We start from the raw sequence: 21,978 nt of genomic DNA, 5'->3' as shown, positions 1-21,978 counted from the left end.
CTATTATATCCCTTAATCGTTTCTTTTCTAAACTAAACAGCCCTAATCTCTTTAATCTCTCATCATATGGAGCCATTCCATACCCGTGATCATCTTTGTTGCCTTTCTCCGAACCTTTTCCTGTTCCACTTTTTGAGATGGGTTGGCCAGATCTGGACAGAGTACTCAAGGTGGGGGAACACCATGGATTTATATAGTGGCATTATGGTATTTTCTGTCTTATTTTCTATATCTTCTAATAGCGCCTAACATTGTCAGCCTTTTTGACTGCTGACCCTTCTATCCAATTGGCTCTCTTACATCCCTTCACTGTCGTCCTCTCAAGAGCCTCATTGTAAGTCTTGCCTCTTGCCTACTCTTTGTTACTAGAGAGCAAAGAGATCTTTAGTTTCCTTGCTCCCTTTCCCAGCATGCATTATCACCCATCTACAGTTCCCAGGGGTCTTCCGGGAACCACACGTCCTCAGTTCTGTGCTGAATCAGAATTAGGGTGGTACCTGCCTGTAGCCTCCCTTAAAGGGCCAGCATTCTGTTCCATGAAAGAGGTTGTTCGTTTTAATTGAGCATCGGAAACAGTGACCTGCACCAGCCCTGTTCTGCTTTTTGTTTTTCTCAGTCTCACTGTAGGTTATGTTCTTTTCCCCGATGGGAAGAAGGCTGGCATTGACTGGTCCAATGGCTCACTGGCTGAAATGGCGGATGATGGTATTATCAGAGATTTATACCAAGTCAGTTTCACTGCAGGTAAGTTAAAGGAAGTCAGGTCATCTTCAGTTTTTTTCAGTACTAAACAAAATGCTTTAGAGTCTAGGAAATAATTTCACTGAATTATAAGACAGGTACAAGCAAGGGGAATTTTGCAAGATGCTCTATTTGATTGCCGTATTTTCCAGAGATCTCATGTACAGAATACAAGGAGGGGGAGACCAAAAAAAAAAAAAACCTAACAAGCCTGTCCCCTCTCCAAACCAACCCAGCCAGCAGAGTTCCTAGTGCTTCTAAAATGTTCTAGGAGTCAGGGCCTTGAATCAGAGCAACCAGACATATGGGCAGAAAAACAAAGTCTCTAGGGCAGGGGTCGGCAACGTTTGGCACGTGGCTCGCCAGGGTAAGCACCCTGGCGGGCCGGGCCAGTTTATTTATCTGCTGACGCGGCAGGTTCGGCCGATCGTGGCCCCCACTGGCTGCGGTTCGCCGTCCCGGGCCAATGGGGGCGGCGAGAAGCCGCGGCCAGCACATCCCTCACCCGCGCCGCTTCCCGCCGCCCCCATTGGCCCGGGACGGTGAACCGCGACCAGTGGGGGCCGCGATCGGCCAAACCTGCCGCGTCAGCAGGTAAATAAACTGGCCCGGCCCGCTAGGGTGCTTACCCTGGCGAGCCGCATGCCAAACATTGCCGACCCCTGCTCTAGGGCCTAGGTAAGGCTCGTGATGTGTGTGTGTGGGGGGCCTGCAGTCAGCATGGCTTCTGGTCTCCTGTCTCACTAAGCTCCCTTTTCTTGCTTATATAGCTTAGCCCCAAGGGTGGGGCAGGGTGCTCCATGATTGCACCCAGGCTGTACTGGCTGTAAGTTCCAGACTGTCCCTTCAATAGCCAGAACACCCTGCTACAAGTCACTATTATAATTTTATTTATCCTGTTGTGGTTTAATTGTGTGTGATTACCTCTCAAAGGGTCCAGTTACCAGACTCTTTTTCACCTGCAAAGACGTATAGGGTATGTCTACACAGCAACTAGACACCCGCTTGGGCTTGGTTTGCAGGGCTGTTTCATTGCTGTGTAGACTTCTGGGTTTGGGCTGGAGCCCAGGCTCTAGGACCCTGGAAGGTGGGAGAGTCCCAGAGCGCAGGCTGCAGCCTGAGCCTCACGAGCTTGAGTTGGCTGGCATGGGTCAGCCATGGGTGTCTAGTTGCTGCATAGACATACCCACACATGTGCTTAACTTTAAGCATTGGCGTAGTCCAGTGGTTCCCAAACTTGTTCCGCCACTTGTGCAGGGAAAGCCCCTGGCGGGCCGGGCCGGTTTGTTTACCTGCTGCGTCCGCAGGTTCGGCCGATCGTGGCTCCCAGTGGCTGCGGTTTGCTGCTCCAGACCAATGGGGGCTGCGGGAAGCGGTGGCCAGTACGTCCCTCGGCTCGCACCGCTTCCAGCAGCTCCCATTGGCCTGGAGCAGCAAACCTCAGCCACTGGGAGCCGCGATCGGCCGAACCTGCGGACGCGGCAGGTAAACAAACTGGCCCGGCCCGCCAGGGGCTTTCCCTACACAAGTGGCGGAATAAGTTTGGGAACCACTGGCATAGTCTCATTGACTTCAGTGAGGCTGTTGGAGTGCTTAAGTATAAGCACATGTGTAATTCTTTGGCGGCCGGGAGCCTCAGGTAGCTGTATCAGACAGAGGATTTCGGGGAGGGATAGCTCAGTGGTTTGAGCATTGGCCTGCTAAACCCAGTGTTGTGAGTTCAATCCTTGAGGGGGCCATTTGGGGATCGGGGGCAAAATCAGTACTTGGTCCTGCTAGTGAAGGCAGGGGGCTGGACTCGATGACCTTTCAAGGTCCCTTCCAGTTCTAGGAGATGGGATATCTCCATTAATTAAATCCCCAATTGTGCTGAACATCCCTGTGTTGCTCAGATTTAACTAGCTGGGAAATGAGTGCTGAAATTTCCAGTCTCCTCTGGTCAAAGCTCCCAGTTTGGCTTGGGAACCAGCTGCTTGAAAACACCTAGAATGGTGGAGGGCCAAAGAAGCTTTAGAAGTGTACATTTTGTACACAAAATACTTAGAAATGTTTAAAAAAAGAAAGATTTAGGGGTGGGGGAACTGTATGAAATCATCATAAAGCTCTTGCTTGTTTCATCTCGACTAAGTACTCTGTCATATCGTCAAGGAAACCTGCCTACATTTTCCCTTCCTAAGGTGGCCAGTGCTTTGAGGTTTGTGCTAGACTCGACAAGCAGGCACGTCCTGTAGTATATAATGGTTTAACCGGAACAGGAGTATTCCATGAGTGCATTGCTGATTTCCAACTGAATCGGACAGTCCCAGGCTGGGGCTTGGTTGAATTTTATTACAGGTGAGATCCTGGTATACAGGAGTAAAGAAATTATCCTTATGCTGAGAGCTGAGTGGAGACAGCAAACAAATATGCTTTCGAACAAAAGGCACACATCTGAATTGCCAGCCGTGGCATTTGCTGTTTGCTTTCTGTGAACGTTTGCATAAGCACCGTTTGTTCCAAAGCAAAACTGTCCTGAATACTTATGCATGTATTCTTGTGTCTATGTGTGCATCACAAGGGCTTGTGCAGCCATCTTTGAATCTCCTGCTGGCTTTGTGAGTTGGAAGCCCATCCACTCTGGGGAAATGAATGAGTCTATGTCAAATTGGGTGGCCTGTCACATTATGTAAATAATGAATCACAAGCATTATCCATTCACAAACAGCACTTTAGCCTCTCAAGGCTGAAATTTGTTCAGCCGAAAGATTTGTCAAACAACTGCAAGTAGCAGACAAAGTATGAATAAACTCATCGTTTGTTCAGGGGTAACTTTGGACACAGCCCTGGTAAAGCTCCCCCTGCTGGCCATTCACCAGACGGTTGTTTTGGGCCCACATGCAGTGTGGCACTGCCTCTGGTTTGGGTCTTGAGGCACACTCTTGGGGTGCAGCTCCTCCATTTAACACCGCCTTCTGAGAGCTGAGACCCTGGGCTCCAAATGCCTAGACCCAGTGACTTATGCCAGCTCCCCCAGAATCCCCAGTTGCTTAAGCACACATCCTTTCTTACAGCTCCAGCCTTGGGGTCACTCTGGATTACAGTTTACTTCTCCAGGGACACATCATAGATAAAGCACATAACACCCAGATTCTGCAAAAGGGATTTTAAAACAATTACTCTTTACTTGAGACAGCACAAGAAATATATAGGTCTATATTAAAGAATACAACATCTCTATCCCATCCCTGCCTCAGTTTCCTTACCATTCTGGAGTGTTCTTCAGGATTTGGAGCAATGTCCTTTCAGGATCCCAAGTCCGCCTTTCCTGCACCTCTCTTGTTTTGGCTCCTCCTCTAGAACATGGAGTCTCCCACTTTTCCAACCAGCTTCCTTTGGCTTGGCTAGTCCCACAGTCAAAGAAGACCCCCTCTGCTATGAAAGCATGCTCGTCTGTTCCTCTCCTGCCTAAGATTTCCTTTTCTCTGAGTCCCTCTGTGTTTTTAAATGTGAGCAGTAGCCCCGGGTTTCTGTGTTTTCCTGTTGGGAGATTTTCCATTCTCCGCTCCCCTGAAGATAAACTTGGTTGAATGCGTTTTCCAGCTCAGGCGTCCTGCTTAGCATACCCACTGTTCAGCCAGAGCCCAGCTGTTACGGTTAATGACTTCTTTTTGTTTATTCTGTGATATATCAAGGACCCTATCAGCCCACGGTTGACTCACTACACAGTGAGGCCTTTGATGATACAGCAATTGTATAAAATTAACCAGAATTCATAACCTGTACATAGACAGATTACTCAAATTGTCACAACTTGTGAACAGGAGGAAAGGCTACAGTCACCAAATACATCTTTCACTGCAAATTGTTCACTCGGCTGTGCTGAGAAGTATGATTATTTCTGATTCACTAGAGAATCCAGTAAAAGATTAAGCCCAAGTTTTTCCAAAATTAGTAATGATTCTTGGGACTCAACTTCAAACCTCTTAAAGGGTCGTGATGTTCAGAGGATGGGTGCTCAGCACTTTCTGAAAATTGGACTCATTTAAGGTATCTAAAACTGGACTCCAATGGAACATTAGTTAGTTTTGAAAATTGTGGTCTAAGACTGTTGCCAGGTAACCAGATAGCTCATTAGACTCATAGACTTTAAGGCCAGAAGGGACCACCATGGTCATCTAGACCAGTGGTTCTCAACCCGTGGCCCAATCAGCACACAGCTGCGGCTCATGTGACATCCTCAGGACCATATAGGTAGTATATAGTGTGCATGCAGCCCACAATGGTAAATAGGCTGAGAACCACTGATCTAGCCTGACTTGCACTGAGAGATATACATACATTTTGAGAATGTAGTATTCATGACAGAAAGGCAGTCTTACTCCTTGTCTTCTCTACCCCTGTGGCATAACATGCATCATTTCTGTACTTCTAGAGATGCAACTGGGCAGCTTATTCCTAATTCTGGCTCTAGGTTGAAGGAGCCATCCGTTCCTGCCAGCTCCCAATTCACTGACGAGCACTTTCAATGCACCAGGGACATGGGGGACAAAGGAGCCCAGCTAGATCAGCTCACGTAGTTACGGAAGCAGCTCAGGAACAAGGTGAGTTTTCACGAGGAGCCAGCATCTTTCAACCTTCAGCTCTCCAGTTTCCAGGCTGTGGAGTTTTGCAGTGACATCTCTGTTGTTATAAATGCATGTATGTGACAGGTCTGTCTTGGAAACTCAAGCTATATCATAGAATCATAGGATTGAAAGGGACCTCGAGAAGTTTGATAATTGGTTACTATATTGAGCAAAGCAGAGTGCATTGGACTGGCAAAATAGATATTTGGAGAGAGAGTTTCATAGAATCATAGGACTGGAAGGGACGTCGAGAGGTCATCTAGTCCAGTCCCCTGCACTCATGGCAGGACTAGTTATTATCTAGACCATTCTTCTAGGTATTCGTCTAACCTGCACTTAAAAATCTCCAATGATGGAGATTCCACAACTTCCCTAGACAATTTATTCCAGTGCTTAACCACCCTGACAGTTAGGAAGTTTTTCCTAATGCCCAACCTTTAAACCTTCCTTGCTGCAATTTAAGCCCATTGCTTCTTGTCCTATCCTCAGAAGCTAAGAAGAACAATTCTTCTCCCTCCTCCTTGTAACAATCTTTTATGTACTTGAAAACTATTATCATGTCCCCTCTCTCAGTTTTCTCTTTTCCAGACTGAACAAACCCAATTTTTTTCAATCTTCCCTCATAGGTCATGTTTTCTAGACCTTTAATCATTTTTGTTGCTCTTTGGACTTCCTCCAATTTGTCCACATCTTTCCTGAAATGTGGTTCCTAGAACTGGACACACACAATACTCCAGTTGAGATCTAATCAGCACGGAGTAGAGCAGAAGAGTTACTTCTCATGTCTTGCTTACAACACTCCCGGTAATACATCCCAGAATGATGTTTGTGATGTTTGCTTTTTTTGCAACAGTGTTACACTGTTGACTCATGTTTAGCAACACTGTGACTCCCAGATCCCTTGCCGCAGTACTCCTTCCTAGGCAGTCATTTTCCATTTTGTATGTGTGCCACTGATTGTTTCTTCCTAAGCGGAGTACTTTGCATTTGTCCTTATTGAATTTCACCCTATTTGCTTAAGACCATTTCTCCAGTTTGTCCAGATTATTTTGAATTTTAATCCTATCCTCCAAAGCACTTTCAACCCCTCCCATCTTGGTATCGTCCGCAACCTTTATACGTTAACCTTATCACCTTATTTTCTTCTAAATGTTTGCAAATTGATTGCTTCATTATTTGCTCCATTATCTTTCCGGGTACAGAAGTTAAGCTGACTGGTCTGTAATTCCCTGGGTTGTCCTTATTTCCCTTTATATAGATGGGCACTATATTTACCCTTTTCCAGTCTTCTGGAATCTGTCCCTTCTTCCATGACTTCTCAAAGATAATCGCTAATGGCTCAGATTTCTCCTCAGTCAGCTCCTTGAGTATTCTAGGATGCATGTCATCAGGCCCTGGTGACTTGAAGACATCTAATTTTTCTAAGTAATTTTTAATTTGTTCTTTTCCTATTTTAGCCTCTAATCCTACCTCATTTTCACTGGCATTCACTACATTAGCTGTCCAATCACCACCAACCTTCTTGGTGAAAACTGAAACAAAGAAGTCATTAATACCTCTGCCATTTCCACATTTTCTGTTATTATTCCCCCCACACACAAGTAACAGGCCTACCCTGTCCTTGCTCTTCCTCTTGCTTCTAATGTATTTGTAGAATGTTTTCTTGTTACCCTTTATGTCTCTAGCTAGTTTGATCTCGTTTTGTGCCTTGGCCTTTCTAATTTTGTCCCTACATACTTGTGTTACTTGCTTATATTCATCCTTTTAATTTGACCTAGTTTCCACTTTTTGTAGGACTCTTTTTTGATTTTTAGATCACTGAAGATCTCCTGGTTAAACCAGGGTGGTCTCTTGCCATACTTCCTATCTTTCCTACGCAGTAGGATGGTTTGTTCTCGTGCCCTTAATAATGTCTCTTTGAAAAACTGCCAACAGTCTTCAATTGTTTTTTCCCTTAGACTTGCTTCCCATGGGATCTTACCTACCAACCCCTTAAGTTTGCTAAAGTCTGTCTTCTTGAAATCCATTTTCTTTATTTTGCTGTTCTCCCTCCTACCATTCCTTTGAATCATGAACTCTATCATTTCATAATCACTTTCACCCAAGCTGCCTTCCACTTTCAAATTCTTAACCAGTTCCTCCCTATTTGTCTAAATCAAATCTAGAACAGCCTCTCCCCTAGTAGCTTTCCCACCTTCTGAAATAAAAATGTGTCTCCCATACATTCCAAGAACTTGTTGGATAATCTGTGCCCTGCTGTGTTATTTTCCCAACAGATATCTGAGTAGTTGAAGTCCCCCATCACCACCAAGTCCTGTGCTTTGGATGATTCTGTTAATTGTTTAAAAAAAGCCCCATCCACCTCTTCTTCCTGGTTAGGTGGTCTGGATTAGACCCCGACCATGTCATCACCCCTGTTTTTTACCCCTTTTATCCTTACCTGGAGACTTTCAGCAAGTCTGTCTCCTATTTCCATCTCAACCTCAGTCCAAGAGTATACATTTTTAATATATAAGGCAACACCTTCTCCCTTTTCCTCCACCTGTCCTTCTTAGCAATCTGTACCTTTCCATACCAATATTCCAGTCATGCGTATTATCCCACCAAGTCTCTGTGATGCCAACTATGTCATTGTTGTATTTATTTACTAGCATTTTAAGTTTTTCCTGCTTATTCCCCATACTACTCGCATTAGTATACAGACATGTAAGATACTGATTTGATCCCCCCCCGCCGTTCTGTCTTGTCTCTCCTTTATCCCTGCTATAACAGCCCATGCTCCCCCCAAATTCCGACCCTTCTCCCAGGTCTCCATGTTTTTGACTTACCTGTGGGCTTTGGTCACCTGCCCCCTTTGAAGCTAGTTTAAAGCCCTCCTCATGAGGTTAGTCAGTGTGTATTCAGATATGCTCTTCCCCTTCCCTGATAGGTGGACCCCATCTCTGCTTAGCAGTCCTTCTTCCTGGAACAGCATCCCATGGTCAAGGAAGCCGAAGCTCTCCTGGTGACACCATCCTCGCAGCCAGGCATTCATCTCCAGGATGCATCTGTCTCTGCCTGGGCCCCAACCCTTGACCAGAAGGACTGAAGAGAACACCACCTGCACTCCAAACTCCTTCACCCTTACTTCCAGAGCCCTGTAGTCACTTCTGATCTGCTGAGGGTCATACCTCGCAGTATCATTAGTGCCCACATGGATGAGTTGCATGGGGTAGTAGTCGGAGGACCAGCTGATCCTTGACAATCCCTCTGACAATCTCCTTGATTTCTTTATCCCTAGAAGTCACTACAAAATGGGCACAGAACATTTTGTGGTAAACTACCCAGATTTGTTAGTCTGTCTACAATTGTACCAGAAGCAGAACCAGAAAAAGTAAAAGACTATGACAGCACTTCAAACCTACAACGCTAAGTGCAAATATTAAATAGTCATACCAATATTTCTAGTACAAAGTTTATGGTTTATATCTAAGAATACAAAAATCTCTTAGAAAAAATCTGCATTCTATTCACAGCACTGAATGGTTATAATCAGGGCCGGCTTTAGGCCGATTCAGCCGATTCGGCTGAATTGGGCCCCACGCCAAGAGGGCCCCGCGCTGCAGCTCTCCACCCCGCCCCCAGCTCACTTCCCCCTCCTCCCCTACCTTGAACGCTCCGCCCCCTCCCCTGCTTCCCGCGAATCAGAGATTCGCGGGAAGTCTGAAAAGAAGCAGGGGCGGGCTGGCAGCACAAGGTAAGCTGGGGTGGTGGGGGCGCGAGAAGGGCTCCGGGAGGGAGGCGCGGCCCGTTCCCGCAGGCCCCAGCGGCTCTGGCCCGGCTTGGCTCCAGCCTGGCCCCGGCGGCGCGGCCCGGGTCTGGCCCGGCGCGGCCCCCGCGGCGCAGCTCGGGTCCCCCCCCTGCCTGGCCCTGTCCCCGCGGCGCGGCTCGGGTCGGCTCCAGCCCGGCCCGGTCCCCGCGGCGCAGCTTGGGTCCCCCATCCCCCCCGCGGCGCGGCTCGGGTCCCCCGTCCCCCCCGTGGCGCGGCTCGATTCCTGGGGGCGGGGCTTGCACCAAGCCCCGCCCCCAGGAATCGGGCCCCGCTCTTGCTAAAGCCGGCCCTGGTTATAATATGCCATAAAACAGTAGAAATGCAGTGTTATTTATTAGTATAATTCTTGTGAAAGATCCTGGACTGACAGCCCTATAGAGTGAAGTCCCATGTATCTGCAGAACAGATGCACGGTGCAGCTGCAGTTTAAGTCTTGTCAATGTATCTTAACACCAGTTTAGGTGGGAGTGCCACCTATAGGGTTAAGAGGGTAGTACAGCCTCCTGAATATTCATTTTTAGTTTCTATGCTCAGAATGCCAGCTAGGAGACTATAGGCCTGGTCTACACTGGGGAGAGGGAGGGGCTGTGTCGATGTAAGAAACACAACTTCAGCTATGGGAATACCCTAGCAGAAGTTGAGATATCTTATACCAACTTACCTCCCATCCTCACGGCGCGGGATCGACGGCTGCGGCTCCCCCATCGACTCCGCTACCGCCGCTCGCTCCGGTGGAGTTCCGGAGTCAACAGGGAGCATGTTCAGGGATCGATATATCACGTCTTAACGAGATGCGATATATCAATCCCCGATAAATCGATCACTACCCGTCGATACGGCGGGTAGTCTGCACATACCCTTAGAGCCAAAGATGATGGTTTTTTTCTGATATGGATACCTGTCCATTAGAAACCAAGCTGAGATCACCGCACAGATAAGCAATCCCTTTGAAATAGGTCACCAACACTACATCAGGTGGTAAAGTGTGTGGCCCAGACTAGTTATGTCAACTGCTAAAAAGCTTTGTAGCCCATCACCAAATTCTCAAATTATCTAGTTTCCCCAGGAATAAAGTTCTCTTGTAACGTTTGCCTGTTTCATTAGAGGGGCTTAAGTGCCTGTGTAGAAATCCATTGATAGTAAATTTGGCAACTTTTATATAAGGGAAATTTATTTTTCATTATGCTTGGCTAGTTGTAACAGTCAATTTTTAAAAATAATTATCCGTCCATGTACTTTTAAGAATAGATTACTTAACAGTTAGTGTAAGTATTCGGCAGCCAAGGCAAAAGCATTGTATTTTAAAACCTGCACACTTTGGCAAATAGACAATTGTTTAGTAAATGGCTTTGGGGGGGGAGTAAGGGGGAAAGTACAATACATTTGCTACTGTGAGCTGTGAATACATTGTACATTATTTAAGTATATATTATTGTGCACTGTCTATCACATACTTAGAAATATGTTAGCTCTTTATAATTCATTGTTGGACAACTTTTAAAATCAGTTACTTTTTAGAAGATTATAAACCACGGAAATTCTTTATTTATCAATCAAAACCTGGCTAAACAAAGACACAGACATGAATCAAAGTTTTGAGATTGGGTAACATTTAGAACTTGGAACCTTTCCACTCTGATCTTGAATGAGTAAATCATTGTAGTAAATGCTAGTTAGAAAGGCTTTAGCCATTAAAAACAAAAAGATCTCTAAGCGGGAAAAACCATAATGCACAGTTTGCTCTTGTTTAAACATTTGTGTGGAACAAACCATTCCTGGCGTCTGTCTGATATCTTAGGTTTCAGAGTGATATCTTAGTTAATCATGCAATACCTGTTTTGCAACAAAGTTTGATCTCCCCTTTTTTTCCAATCATTGGCTTAATAATATACACATAACACTGATTCTGAACCCTGAGTCTTAATGCCCTTTGTGTTCAAAATTCCTCACTCTCAGCCATTACAGGCTATTACGCCTAGGGGAACTCAGCGCATCCGCGGACGCGCAAATTAATCTGTCTCGCATAATTTTGTATTTTCCTGCATAAAAAACATTTTGCCTAAGTGCTGCAGTTTCGCGACTTGCCCACCAGAGGCCGCTGTAGGGCCAGAACAGCCAGCGGCGTTCATGCCGACTGTTCTAGCGCCACAGCGGCCTCTGGTGGGAAAAAGCTGGAACTGCAGCACTTAGGCAAAATGTACAGTATTTTATTCGGGAAAATACAAAATTCTGTGCCCAGGGCTGCAGAATTCCCCCTGCAGGAGTAGAGCTCATCACAGCACCCTGCCCGCTGAGCCAGATTAAGATAAGGAGGGGGAAAACAGGGCTGCTGGGGGGGTGGTGTCACACAGAATGGCTAGTGGGGAGACAGACTGGAGCATTGGCGCAGGAGCTAGTGGGGTGACAGCGTTGAGCTTGGGGATATGGGAGGGCGGCTGCAGAGACGTGTGGGGATGAAGGGTGCGGGGACAGGGGGCAGACGTGCCTGACTGAATGGGAGAGACTTGGGGTCAGCCAGTGTCTGCATGGGGGAGGCTTCTCATCACCCTAATAATCCCCCCCCAAAAGAAAAACCTCCCTCCCACACCCAACACCCTCCAAGTTCACTCGTAGGCTCCTTTCCTCTCCCTCAGCTCCTGCGTTACCCCTGACTCCCCCAAGCATTCACACTGCTTCTGACAGGTGCAGGAAATACAGTTCTCCCCCTCCTCTCCACTCCGATTGCAAGACGTGCCAGAACCTCACTTCTCTGATGGTTAGAAACCTTCTTCTAATTTCCAGTGTGGATTTATTCAGGGCCAGTTTATAGCCATTTGTTTTTTCCGCCAACGTTGTCCTTAAGTTTAAATAGTTCTTCTCCTGCTGGGGTGTTTATCCCCCTATGTACTGATAGATTGATGTATTGTAATTTAAATGAATTGCACAAAGTTCTGTATTAATATGCCTAGTAAGGAATCTATTTGTCAAAAAAAAAAAAATTACCAGAATATTTTTTGGGGGGTCTGTATTGTTACAGACATACTTGCTGACATATTTTGAAATAAATTAGCAAAATAATTGAAACTGGCATGATTATATTGTGTATTTTTGACAAATAAAATATGCAGAATTTTGCTGAATTTTCAAATATTGTGTGCAGAATTTTTAATTTTTTGCTGCATAATTCCCCCAGGAATAAGCTATATAGCAAAACAACTGAATCTGGCATGGGCTGGGACTCCGGAGACCTGCTTTCTTTTCAAGGCTCTGCCACTGGCCCTGCTGGGGTACCTTGGGCATGTACTGCATCACTCTGTGCCTCAGTTTGCCCATCTGTAAAATGGGAATAATGCTACATCCCTCTTTCGGAAAGCCCTTTGAGAGCTGATTGAAAGCACTGTATAAAACTACAGTATTATTATTAGAGCTGTATATTCTGTGTTTAGCTTTCTTCTCATGGGTCCCAGAAAGAGAAGTCCTACATCTTAGAGCTATTAGTGTTTTAGAAGTTATAGAGTGAATTGGCCTTTCTTTTGTATTGGAAAATATTGTGTGGCATCCAGTCCTAATGACAGCCACTCTAGATTGATCATGGTTTGACATCACACCGAAGTAGGCGGCTTTAAAATCTCCTGGGTGAAATCCTGGCCCTATTGAAGCTAATGGGAGTTCACCCTGTGAGTGATATTCTGGCTTCATTTAAATCAGTGGCAAAACTGCATTTGACTGTAAATAGGATCAGGATTTCATTCTGAAGCTTCCTTCATACTTTGAGATCACTTATAGCCTTTCACTCCTCTACATATAACCACGTGGTTACTGATAGTTCCCAGATAACAAAAGTAACTTTGGGAAACACTGATTTTGTGATAGTTTAGAGAAAGTGCTTTTGGGTCACTGTCTCATGGCATAGGACAGTATCATGCCTTAGTTTTCTAAGTAGAGCTCTTCATTGAACTGTGTAAGGCATTTTGCATAAAAACTCCTGCCTTAAATGACTTAAATTTGATGTGAGACAAGAAATTCTACTCAATGGTCTGCTTTCAATTCTCTTACACAGAACTGTATAAAGAAGGGGTTCTCAAACTGGGGATCAGGACCTCTCAGGAGGTTGCAAGGTTATTACATGGGGGGTTGTGAGCTGTCAGCCTGCACCCCAAATCCCGCTTTACCTCCAGCATTTATAACAGTGTTAAATATATAAAAAGAACTTTTAATTTATAAGGGGAGGGGGTCGCACTCAGAGGCTCGCTATATGAAAGGGATCACCAGTACAAAAGTTTGAGAACCACTGATATAAAGTATATGGCATCGGCTGAGAAAAAAAGAAAAAAGTTATAAAATATACCAAAGTCAGAGTAGGGACACAGGTCTGGAAGGGATCTCTGCCATGGCAGGCAACCCCATCCTATAATCATGTTCATAAACTTATCAAGCTCTATCTTAAAACTAGCTTCAGTTGTTTCCCCCACTACTTCAATTGCAAGACTGTGCCAGAACTTCACTTCTCTGATGGTTAGAAACCTTCTTCTACTGATGGTTAGAAACCTTCTTCTAATTTCCAGTGTGGATTTATTCAGGGCCAGTTTATAGCCATTTGCTTTTTCTGCCAATGTTGTCCTCAAGTTTAAATAGCTCTTCTCCCTCTGCGGTGTTTATCCCCCGATGTATTGATAGAGACTAATCATATACCCTTTCGATCTCTCTTTTGGTAGGCTAATGCATCTTGCTCATTCAAAATATGGGTTCTTTCTTCTAACCCACTGTCAGGGTTCCTTCCCCACTCTGAACTCTAGGGTACAGATGTGGGGACCCGCATGAAAACCCCCTAAGCTTATTTCCACCCGCTTCGGTTAAAACCTGGTACTCTACCACCACCAAGTGCTTTAATGAGAAACAGGGAAAGGATCACTTGGAGTTTCTCTTCCCCCAAAATATCCCCCCAAGCCCTTACACCCCTTTTCCTGGGGAGGCTTGAAAATAATATCTAAACCAATTGGTTACAAAGTGAGCAAAGACCCAAACCCCTGCGTCTTTGGACAATGGAAAAATCAGTCAGGTTCTTAAAAGAAGGATTTTATTAAAAAGAAAAGGTAAAAATCATCTCTGTAAAATCAGGATGGAAAATAACTTTACAGGGTAATCAGATTCAAAGAGCCCAGAGGAACCCCCCTCTAGCCTTAGTTCAAAGCTACAACAAAACAGAGGTAAACTTCTCAACTTGTGAAATTTTTCCTTTGCTAGAGGGAAAACAAAGTTAAACTAATACGCTTTGCCTGACTGTAACTTACAAGTTTGAAATACGAGAGACTTGTGCAGAAAGATTTGGAGAACATGTATTGATGTCCGGTCCCTCTTAGTCCCAAGAGCGAATACACCCAAAACAGAGAGCACAAACAAAAGCCTTTCCCCCCACCCCCAAGATTTGAAAGTATCTTGTCACCTTATTGGTCCTTTGGGACAGGTGTCAGCCAGGTTACCTGAGCTTCTTAACCCTTTACAGGTAAAAGGATTTTGGTGCCTCTGGCCAGGAGGGATTTTATAGTATTGTATACAGGAGGGTTGTTACCCTTCCCTTTATAGTTATGACACCCACTTTGAGAGGAAGCTTTCTGAGCCAAATCCTCCCCCCTCCCAGGGAGACATACTCCATAGCCTTGGTGAGTTTGAATTCTCCAAGTTGGAGTTTTACTCCACTTGAGGAGGAGTTTTGGGTAGCGTGGAGAGGATAGAGGATGTGGACAGGAACTCATGATGAACCTGGAGATCTGGAGTTCAATCTGGTTTCTTCACCTTGTATCTGAAGATTTCCCAGCTTTGTCCCTCCCAGCAGCCCTACACTATCCCCCAAACCCAGAGAGCTTCTGCAGGGTGCTGTTCATGGGGCTGGCATATGCTTCTGCTGTTGAAGTGGAAGAGGGTAACATGCAATGTAGGTTCCACTCCCATCCATCAGCTTTTGAGACCTATATTCCTGCTCCCTTGCCATGCTGGGGACATGAGAACGGAACCCTCTTGAGTTAAATTTTTAAAATAGTAGTAAGGGGTCAGAAAACTGTAATAAAGTTCAAAACATGGGGGTTTGTTTGCCAGGTCCTGAAGCACATGAAGGCATCTTTTGCTTGAGTTTAAGAGCTAAGAATTCACATCTCAGGGTTGCTCCCTAATCTGCAAATTACTTTACAACGATCTGTGTGTCCAGAACACATGGCCGAACTGTGTTATGTTTAAAATAAATCACCTACCAAAAACCTTCATTTAAACCGTGCAACGTTGTCCCTTTTCATGGCTCCTTTCTCGGTGGAAAATTAATCTTAGGAAATGATACTGCTGCCCAATAAAACAGGAATTCCAAAAGCATGAAGGTCCTCATGCTGAACATTCAGGATTTTGACAGGAAGCAATAAAACGGAGGAAACTCACAGCTAGAAGTGAAATGTACCATACAGCCTGCCCTAGTCTAGCACAAAGGGATACAGCCAGAGTATAGTGATAATGGTGCCTTATGTCTGGACATTGAGGGTATGTCTACACTGCAGATGAGATTGAGCCTTCCAGCCCAAGTAGACAGACTTGTGCTAGCTCTGCTGGAGCCAGTGAGCTAAATATAGCAACATGGACATTGCGTCATGCGTGGCGGCTCAAGTTAGCCACCCACGTCCAAGCCCACCCCACCCCCGGGTCAGAACTTGAGTGGCTACCTTGAGTTGCTGTCCATACCACACTAATAATTTTAGTGCACTAGCTTTGAGCAGACCTAGCCCGTATTGAGCAGACCAACCCGGGCTAGGAGGTAGGCTCCCAGCAGCAGTGGAGACATACTCTGGGGGACCTGGAGAGATGCAGTCAATGGGCCAAGTCAAATATTTGCAAAGTCCACTGGAGCAGTACGTGGGCTGCCTAGATTTGCTAAATTTAAAGACTTTTAAAGAGGGACCAGGATGGGACTGGCATTCTAAGCATTTCCGGTCAATCACTTCATAGCTAGTTACCTGATTTGGAAAATGGTTTCACTGTGTTATACACCTAGACCTTTATTTCCCTTTAACTTTTCTGCTGGTGTCAAATGTTACTTATTATTTACCTGAAGTTAGGTGATTGTCTTTTGTATATCTACAAGTATCAGGGGGTAGCCGTGTTAGTCTGTATCTACAAAAACAACAAGGAGTCTGGTGGCACCTTAAAGACTAACAGATTTATTTGGGCATAAGCTTTCATGGGTAAAAACCTCACTTCTTCGGATGCATCTTTTTACCCACGAAAGCTTATGCCCAAATAAATCTGTTAGTCTTTAAGGTGCCACCAGACTCCTTGTTGTGTTTGTATATCTACAGTAGATATAATCCCACTAGGAATGCCTTATGTGTATTTCCATTGCAAGGTGGAAAGCTGTAGCAAACTTTTGCTGCATTTAGGTTTTAGCCTCTACAGTTCGTAAAACCAAATAACAGACTTAGTGAATCCCAGAGAGCCCCACCGGGAGAAATAAGTTATCACAAACTATACTGCATGACTGAATTTTCTCCAGAAAAAAAGAGGAATTACTCAGGAAATAGATTATTCTCAATAAAGCTGTCTAAAAGTTGAGCTCTCTGTCCAACAATGAAATTAATCAAAAACAGTCCAAATGAGTAAAAAATACCAATTTATCAGAATCCAGATGTCTCTGGAGTCCCTCACATTTCCCATTAAAAATTCAGTTAATTCTTTCTTGATCTGAAGTTGCTCCTCATAGAACCATAAATATCTGTGTTTAAGTTAAAGCCTTAAAACACAAATAGAATTCTAGAATTCAGAGCATGAATCACTCTCACTGAAAGATCTGATTTGGGGGCTTTATGAATTTACCCCGTGCAGATGCCTTATCCTTTCACAGTTGGGATGTTGGTTTTTGCATTGTCTTTAGAACTTATACAAGAGACACTGGAGAAATATTACAGAGTACAAACAGTGCAAGTGAAGTTCATTCTCATCTGGCTATAAAATTTAATATCGATCGTAAAACCAAAGGGAGGAGGAGGAGCTAAACCTGTGGAGCAGCTGAGAAGCATTGGAGCTTTCTCACTAGAATTAAATCCCTTTTGGAGCGAATTACCTAACAAGGTGTTTAATCCAGTTATAAATAACACCACAGACTGAGACAAAGAACAGCAAAGGGGTCTGCTCAGTTTACAAGGGATTTGTGTTATAGATTTACAGAAAGCAGCAGTGATTGCGTTATTTCTAATCCAAGGGGGAGGTGAAATTCGAAGAGTAGTTGGGCAAATTTATCTCAAATATTTTTCTGGTTTTCCAGTAATAATTGAGCTTCGTGCCCCTACTCTCCTCACCTTGGCCTTGTTCTCCTAAAGTGCTCAGTAGCTCTGCGAATCAGGACACGTTTAATTCAGATGCCTAAATATGGAGTTAGGTGCCTAACCTCAACCACCCAAGTTAGAACATATAGTCTGTGTCTTTATAGAAGCACGCAAGAGGCAGTTCAAAAATGACACTGTTCTGATGAGTGTGGGGATGGAACTATATGGGGACTAGAACTGCCTACTTCAGGGTTTCTTGCACCTTCCTCTGAAGCAGCTGGACTGGTCTCTATCAGAGACAGGATACTGGGCTAGGTAGACCACAGGGCTGATCCTGTCTGCCAATGTCTGTATTTCCATGGGAGTTACGAGTATAACTACTATAAAATCAGAGTACAGAGAGTTCTGCTCAGAATGAATTTGAGTAACAAGATGTGTGTACCTTGCTAATCTTTATCGGATTGTGCTGGTTTGTCATTGGTTGCAGTGATCAATGAAAGTTACTAGTATATACCTCTATAAATCGTCATCCGCAATCTCTTCATATGGAAGTTGGCAGCGATACCACAAGGTGGTGCTGTTTAGAGTTTTTCTTTCGCAAAAGAATGAAGCAATTCCAATGACAGAATGACTCATCCGCTTTACTCTTTTCTTTGTTGTTCTCCCTCCTTTTCCTTCTCCCTTCTTTGTTTGCCTTACTCTTCCCCTGGCCTGCTTGGCTTTTCTCCCTTTCCTTTTGTCTCCCTGTCTTTTTTTGTAATAATACCTTGTAAATTCATAGACTTTAAGGCCAAAAGGAATCATTAGAATAATCTAGGCTCAAAGCATTTAGAGAGAAAAAGGATTTAAAAATAACAGTCTGCAAGCATGTCTATCTTACCTAAAGACTTACCATTCCCATTATGGTAACTTAGGCAGATCTAACTTCCTTAGACACCCTCAGCAGGTCCTGTGTAAGTGTTCTTTATTTAATTGCTATAGTCCTTTTAATCTCCTCATTCTTAGGCCTTGCCCCTGCTTGTCAAAACCTTCTATAGGTTGGCTGGATCCAGTGGGTAAACACTTCAAAGCTCACAGTTGAGGCTTATGTCTTAACAATCGTTAAGTGTTTACCATGGGGTGATTTATGTTAAGCCATTGTTTCCCTTCCTGCTTGCTTTTCCTGACAACCCCCCATTAAACTAAACCAACATGTTCATACAGTAAATATTCCAATAACCAGATCAACATACAGTATTCATAAATTATGACAGCGCAGCTCCAGCTCTGTTTCTGGGCCCTCCAGAGCGATAAGCATAAGCTGTGACAGTTTGAATTAAAGAGCCAAGTTTCCTTCGCTAGGGCTGTGAAAGGCTCATATCCCCTGTGGATCGGGCACAAAGACCTGTTACATATCCTCACCAGTGGGTCACCCACAGGAGAAGGAGACCTGTTTGAGGTCCTACTGAAAATCAGTCCCAGAATTGCTAACCATGTAAACAGTCACTACTTACTAGATTTAGCTACACTCCTTAACCACTTAGTGACCATGAATAAAGCCCTTCGAAATCTCCCCCTTGACTGAAAGCAGCATGAAGGATGGAATAACATTACAAGTTATTGTGGCCTGTGTACAAAAAGCAAAATCACAGGTTTTCTGACAGCTGAAAGTCTCATAGCACTATCCGCAAATACTCTCTCAATTCCTTCCTCTCGTGTGCCAGTTTGGACCCCAGAGGCCATGGCTGCGATTGCTGTGCTCGGTAACACCTGCCCAGATGTTTTGTCTGTGGAGTTGCCCAGATCAGTTGAGGTAAGCCACACTGGTACTCCCATTGTTTTCCAAGGCACCGCTGAGCTCATGAATTGCTTAGGAAAGAGAACATTTCTTTGGAGCTCATTGTAGTGTTGTTGAGCAAATGATTTCACAGTGCAACCCCTCTTGATGGCAGTAGTTTTCATTTTCCATGCAACAGGCAGAAATCCTAGGGCGTACTGTTCAACCAAATCAGTGAGATTTACTGGCTTAGGACTGGTTCCTCAACTGGTGTAAATTGTCGTAACCCAGTTGCAGTTAACAGAACTATAACAAGTTACAGCACAGTCAGGAGAGGCAGCATAGGGGAGTGGACTGAGCTTGGCCTGGGAGCCAGCAAATCCCCACGTTTGTGATCATTTTGTCAGACATGTTTCTTGTCTTTGACATCTCCCAAATGGGTTAATGCTCCATGGGGATCCATTGAAGAACACTAAGTACAGAATGCTCCAGTGTATCTGACCTATGGGAGTGGATTACACTGACACTCTGGTCTCTTTTGGGTTCAAGTCAAAGAGCTGACTTTTCCTTTAACAGTCCTGGATGGTTGGGAACTAACTAATAGAGAGACTGCTCTCCTCCCATTTTCTGCTAAGTGGGCTAAGTTCAGCTGATCGCTTGAGCTTATAGTTCCTGTATTGGAATATTTGGGGCTGATCGGAGGAATTTGTTTCCCCTGTTTGACCAACAGAGCCCAGGAGTGTTCATCTTCAGGGCATTCGTGGGTCAAAGTCCATCTGTTTATCCAGATCTTTGGCTGCAGGGGAAGGGGTGACTGTCTTATGTTTATTTTAATTTGGGGTAGAGTGTATATAAATTGGCATTTAGGATATTTTCCTTTTAGAAGTTGTTTGGAGATGTGTATGTCTCTAAACCCCTCAGATCCAGAGTACTCTCTTCTATCCAAGAGTTCTGTGAGCTGAACCTGTAACGCCAAAGTGAATATCCAACTACTTGTTGTTTGGTTTTGTTTTTCCAGGCTATAATTCCAGTTGTTAGAGACTAAGGGAAAAGTGCAGAATTTAGCAAAATGGATCCATGGAGTCACCTTGCAATATGTAGAGACCAGGGGGCTTTTGCTCACCCTCCTCTGTGGCTGAGAGGAGCAAAAGCCTGTTAATTACTAGACCTGAGTTCATAACAAATAGTTTGATAAAATATAACCCCCTTTTTGTCCAGTGTCTGCTAACAGATCCCATGTCCTCGGTATGGGATTTCCATTCTGTAGGGGATGATTATTTTTGAGAATGTTTTTTTGATTCTGTGGATTGATCACCAACAGTGCCCTGCAAACATATGATATTCAAGCAGTGGTGGTGATTTGTGATTGGTTAGATAAGCCACCCGTTGTTATGCATATCCCCTGATGCAATTAGCAAGCAAGCAATTCCAGCCCCACAGTGCATGTGCATTTTATAATAGTTTTCCTTGAAGGGCAGGTGGCTTTGAAATCTGCTGTCCAGAAACATTAGTGGTATCAGAACTTGGCTGCTCAAATAGTCTCATAAAGCAGATGCAAAAGGACCCTGATTAGAGTCAAAGTGAATGTATTTAAAACTTTGACCAACACCTACTTGAAATGCCCCTCTGCCATGTACATTGGCCAAACTGGACAGTCCCTATGTAAAAAAATAAATGGACACAAATCGGACATCAAGAATGGTAACATACAAAAGCCAGTAGGTGAACACTTCAAACTCCCTTGATGGTGTGGCTGATGTGGTTGGGTCCTCTGATGGTGTCGCTAGAATAGATATGGGGACAGAGTAGGCAACGAGGTTTGCTACAGGGATTGGTTCCTGGGTTGGTGTTTCCGTGGTGTGGTGTGCAGTTGCTGGTGAATATTTGCTTCAGGTTGGGGGGTTGTCTGTAAGCGAGGTCTGGCCTGCCTCCCAAGGTATTTGTGTACTTATATACTTCTTGGACTTCTTGCACTCAATGTGTGAATCCCATTCATTATGCTAAGGGCAGACAAAACAAGCCAGTTATTTAATGATTTAAAATCTTCTGTTTTCTGTTATAATGTCTGCTTAATATTGTTTTTGCTATTTTGGGAATCAGGCATAATAATTAGTCATGGAGTGGCTAAAGGAACAGCCTGTGTGTTGAAGACCATTCAAGAAGCTAGCAGCATTAAGCAAGAAGATATAGTAATTGTGGCAACCATAGATGTCGGCTGGACTTCATGCTTTCCATTACTGGGAAGCTAAGTCACAGAAATTGGAGGAGTGCTGTCACATGGTGTATATATATATATATATATATATATATATATATATATATATGGGTGACTAATTCATAATCACTGATTTGATCAATGAATTTCCCCTCATTTTCTGTTCGTGAATTTTTTGAGAACAAATCACAACATTCTCAAAATGTATTTATCATTCACAATGATTTATGGATTCTTTCAGAAACTCATTTTTGTTCTACAGATAGTGCTCGAGCTGGTAAGTGTGAATAAGCAAAACTTTGTGGTGTCAGTCATGTGGTATTTTTTCTGTTCTCTGATCAGATAACCCTGGAACTAAACACCACAGAGTTAAAATTTGCTTTCTGTGACTATTTGACTGTTCTGCTGTAAAATGTATATTCCGTGAGTGTTTATGTTAGTGAAACCAGAGTGCCTGAATGTTTCAAAAAGCAATGAAAATTCACAAATAGTTTTTCCACAACTTTGGGCTCCCTTAAAAATTTGGACAATTTTGAAAGGTTCAATCGTTTCTAAGGGAATTTCACATTTTACAG

The 21,978-nt window shown here is 44.2% G+C and overlaps 1 protein-coding gene across 2 annotated transcripts in view; it reads left to right on the top strand.

Annotated features, from left to right (window-relative positions):
- Positions 1–12,298, top strand: part of LOC128848702 (uncharacterized) — a 30,640-nt gene extending 18,342 nt beyond the window's left edge. For both annotated transcript variants that reach the window (XM_054048789.1, XM_054048788.1), the window contains 4 exons: positions 617–744; positions 2,919–3,075; positions 5,153–5,321; positions 8,275–12,298. In XM_054048789.1, the coding sequence (XP_053904764.1) occupies positions 617–744; positions 2,919–3,075; positions 5,153–5,297 (430 nt within the window). In that variant the 3' untranslated portion in view covers positions 5,298–5,321; positions 8,275–12,298. The remainder of the gene's footprint in view (positions 1–616; positions 745–2,918; positions 3,076–5,152; positions 5,322–8,274) is intronic.
- Positions 12,299–21,978: the final 9,680 nt, after the last annotated feature.

This window comes from Malaclemys terrapin, chromosome 14 (assembly GCF_027887155.1).
Source record: "Malaclemys terrapin pileata isolate rMalTer1 chromosome 14, rMalTer1.hap1, whole genome shotgun sequence".
NCBI lineage: Eukaryota > Metazoa > Chordata > Testudines > Emydidae > Malaclemys > Malaclemys terrapin.
This window is presented reverse-complemented; position numbering and strand designations above follow the sequence as displayed.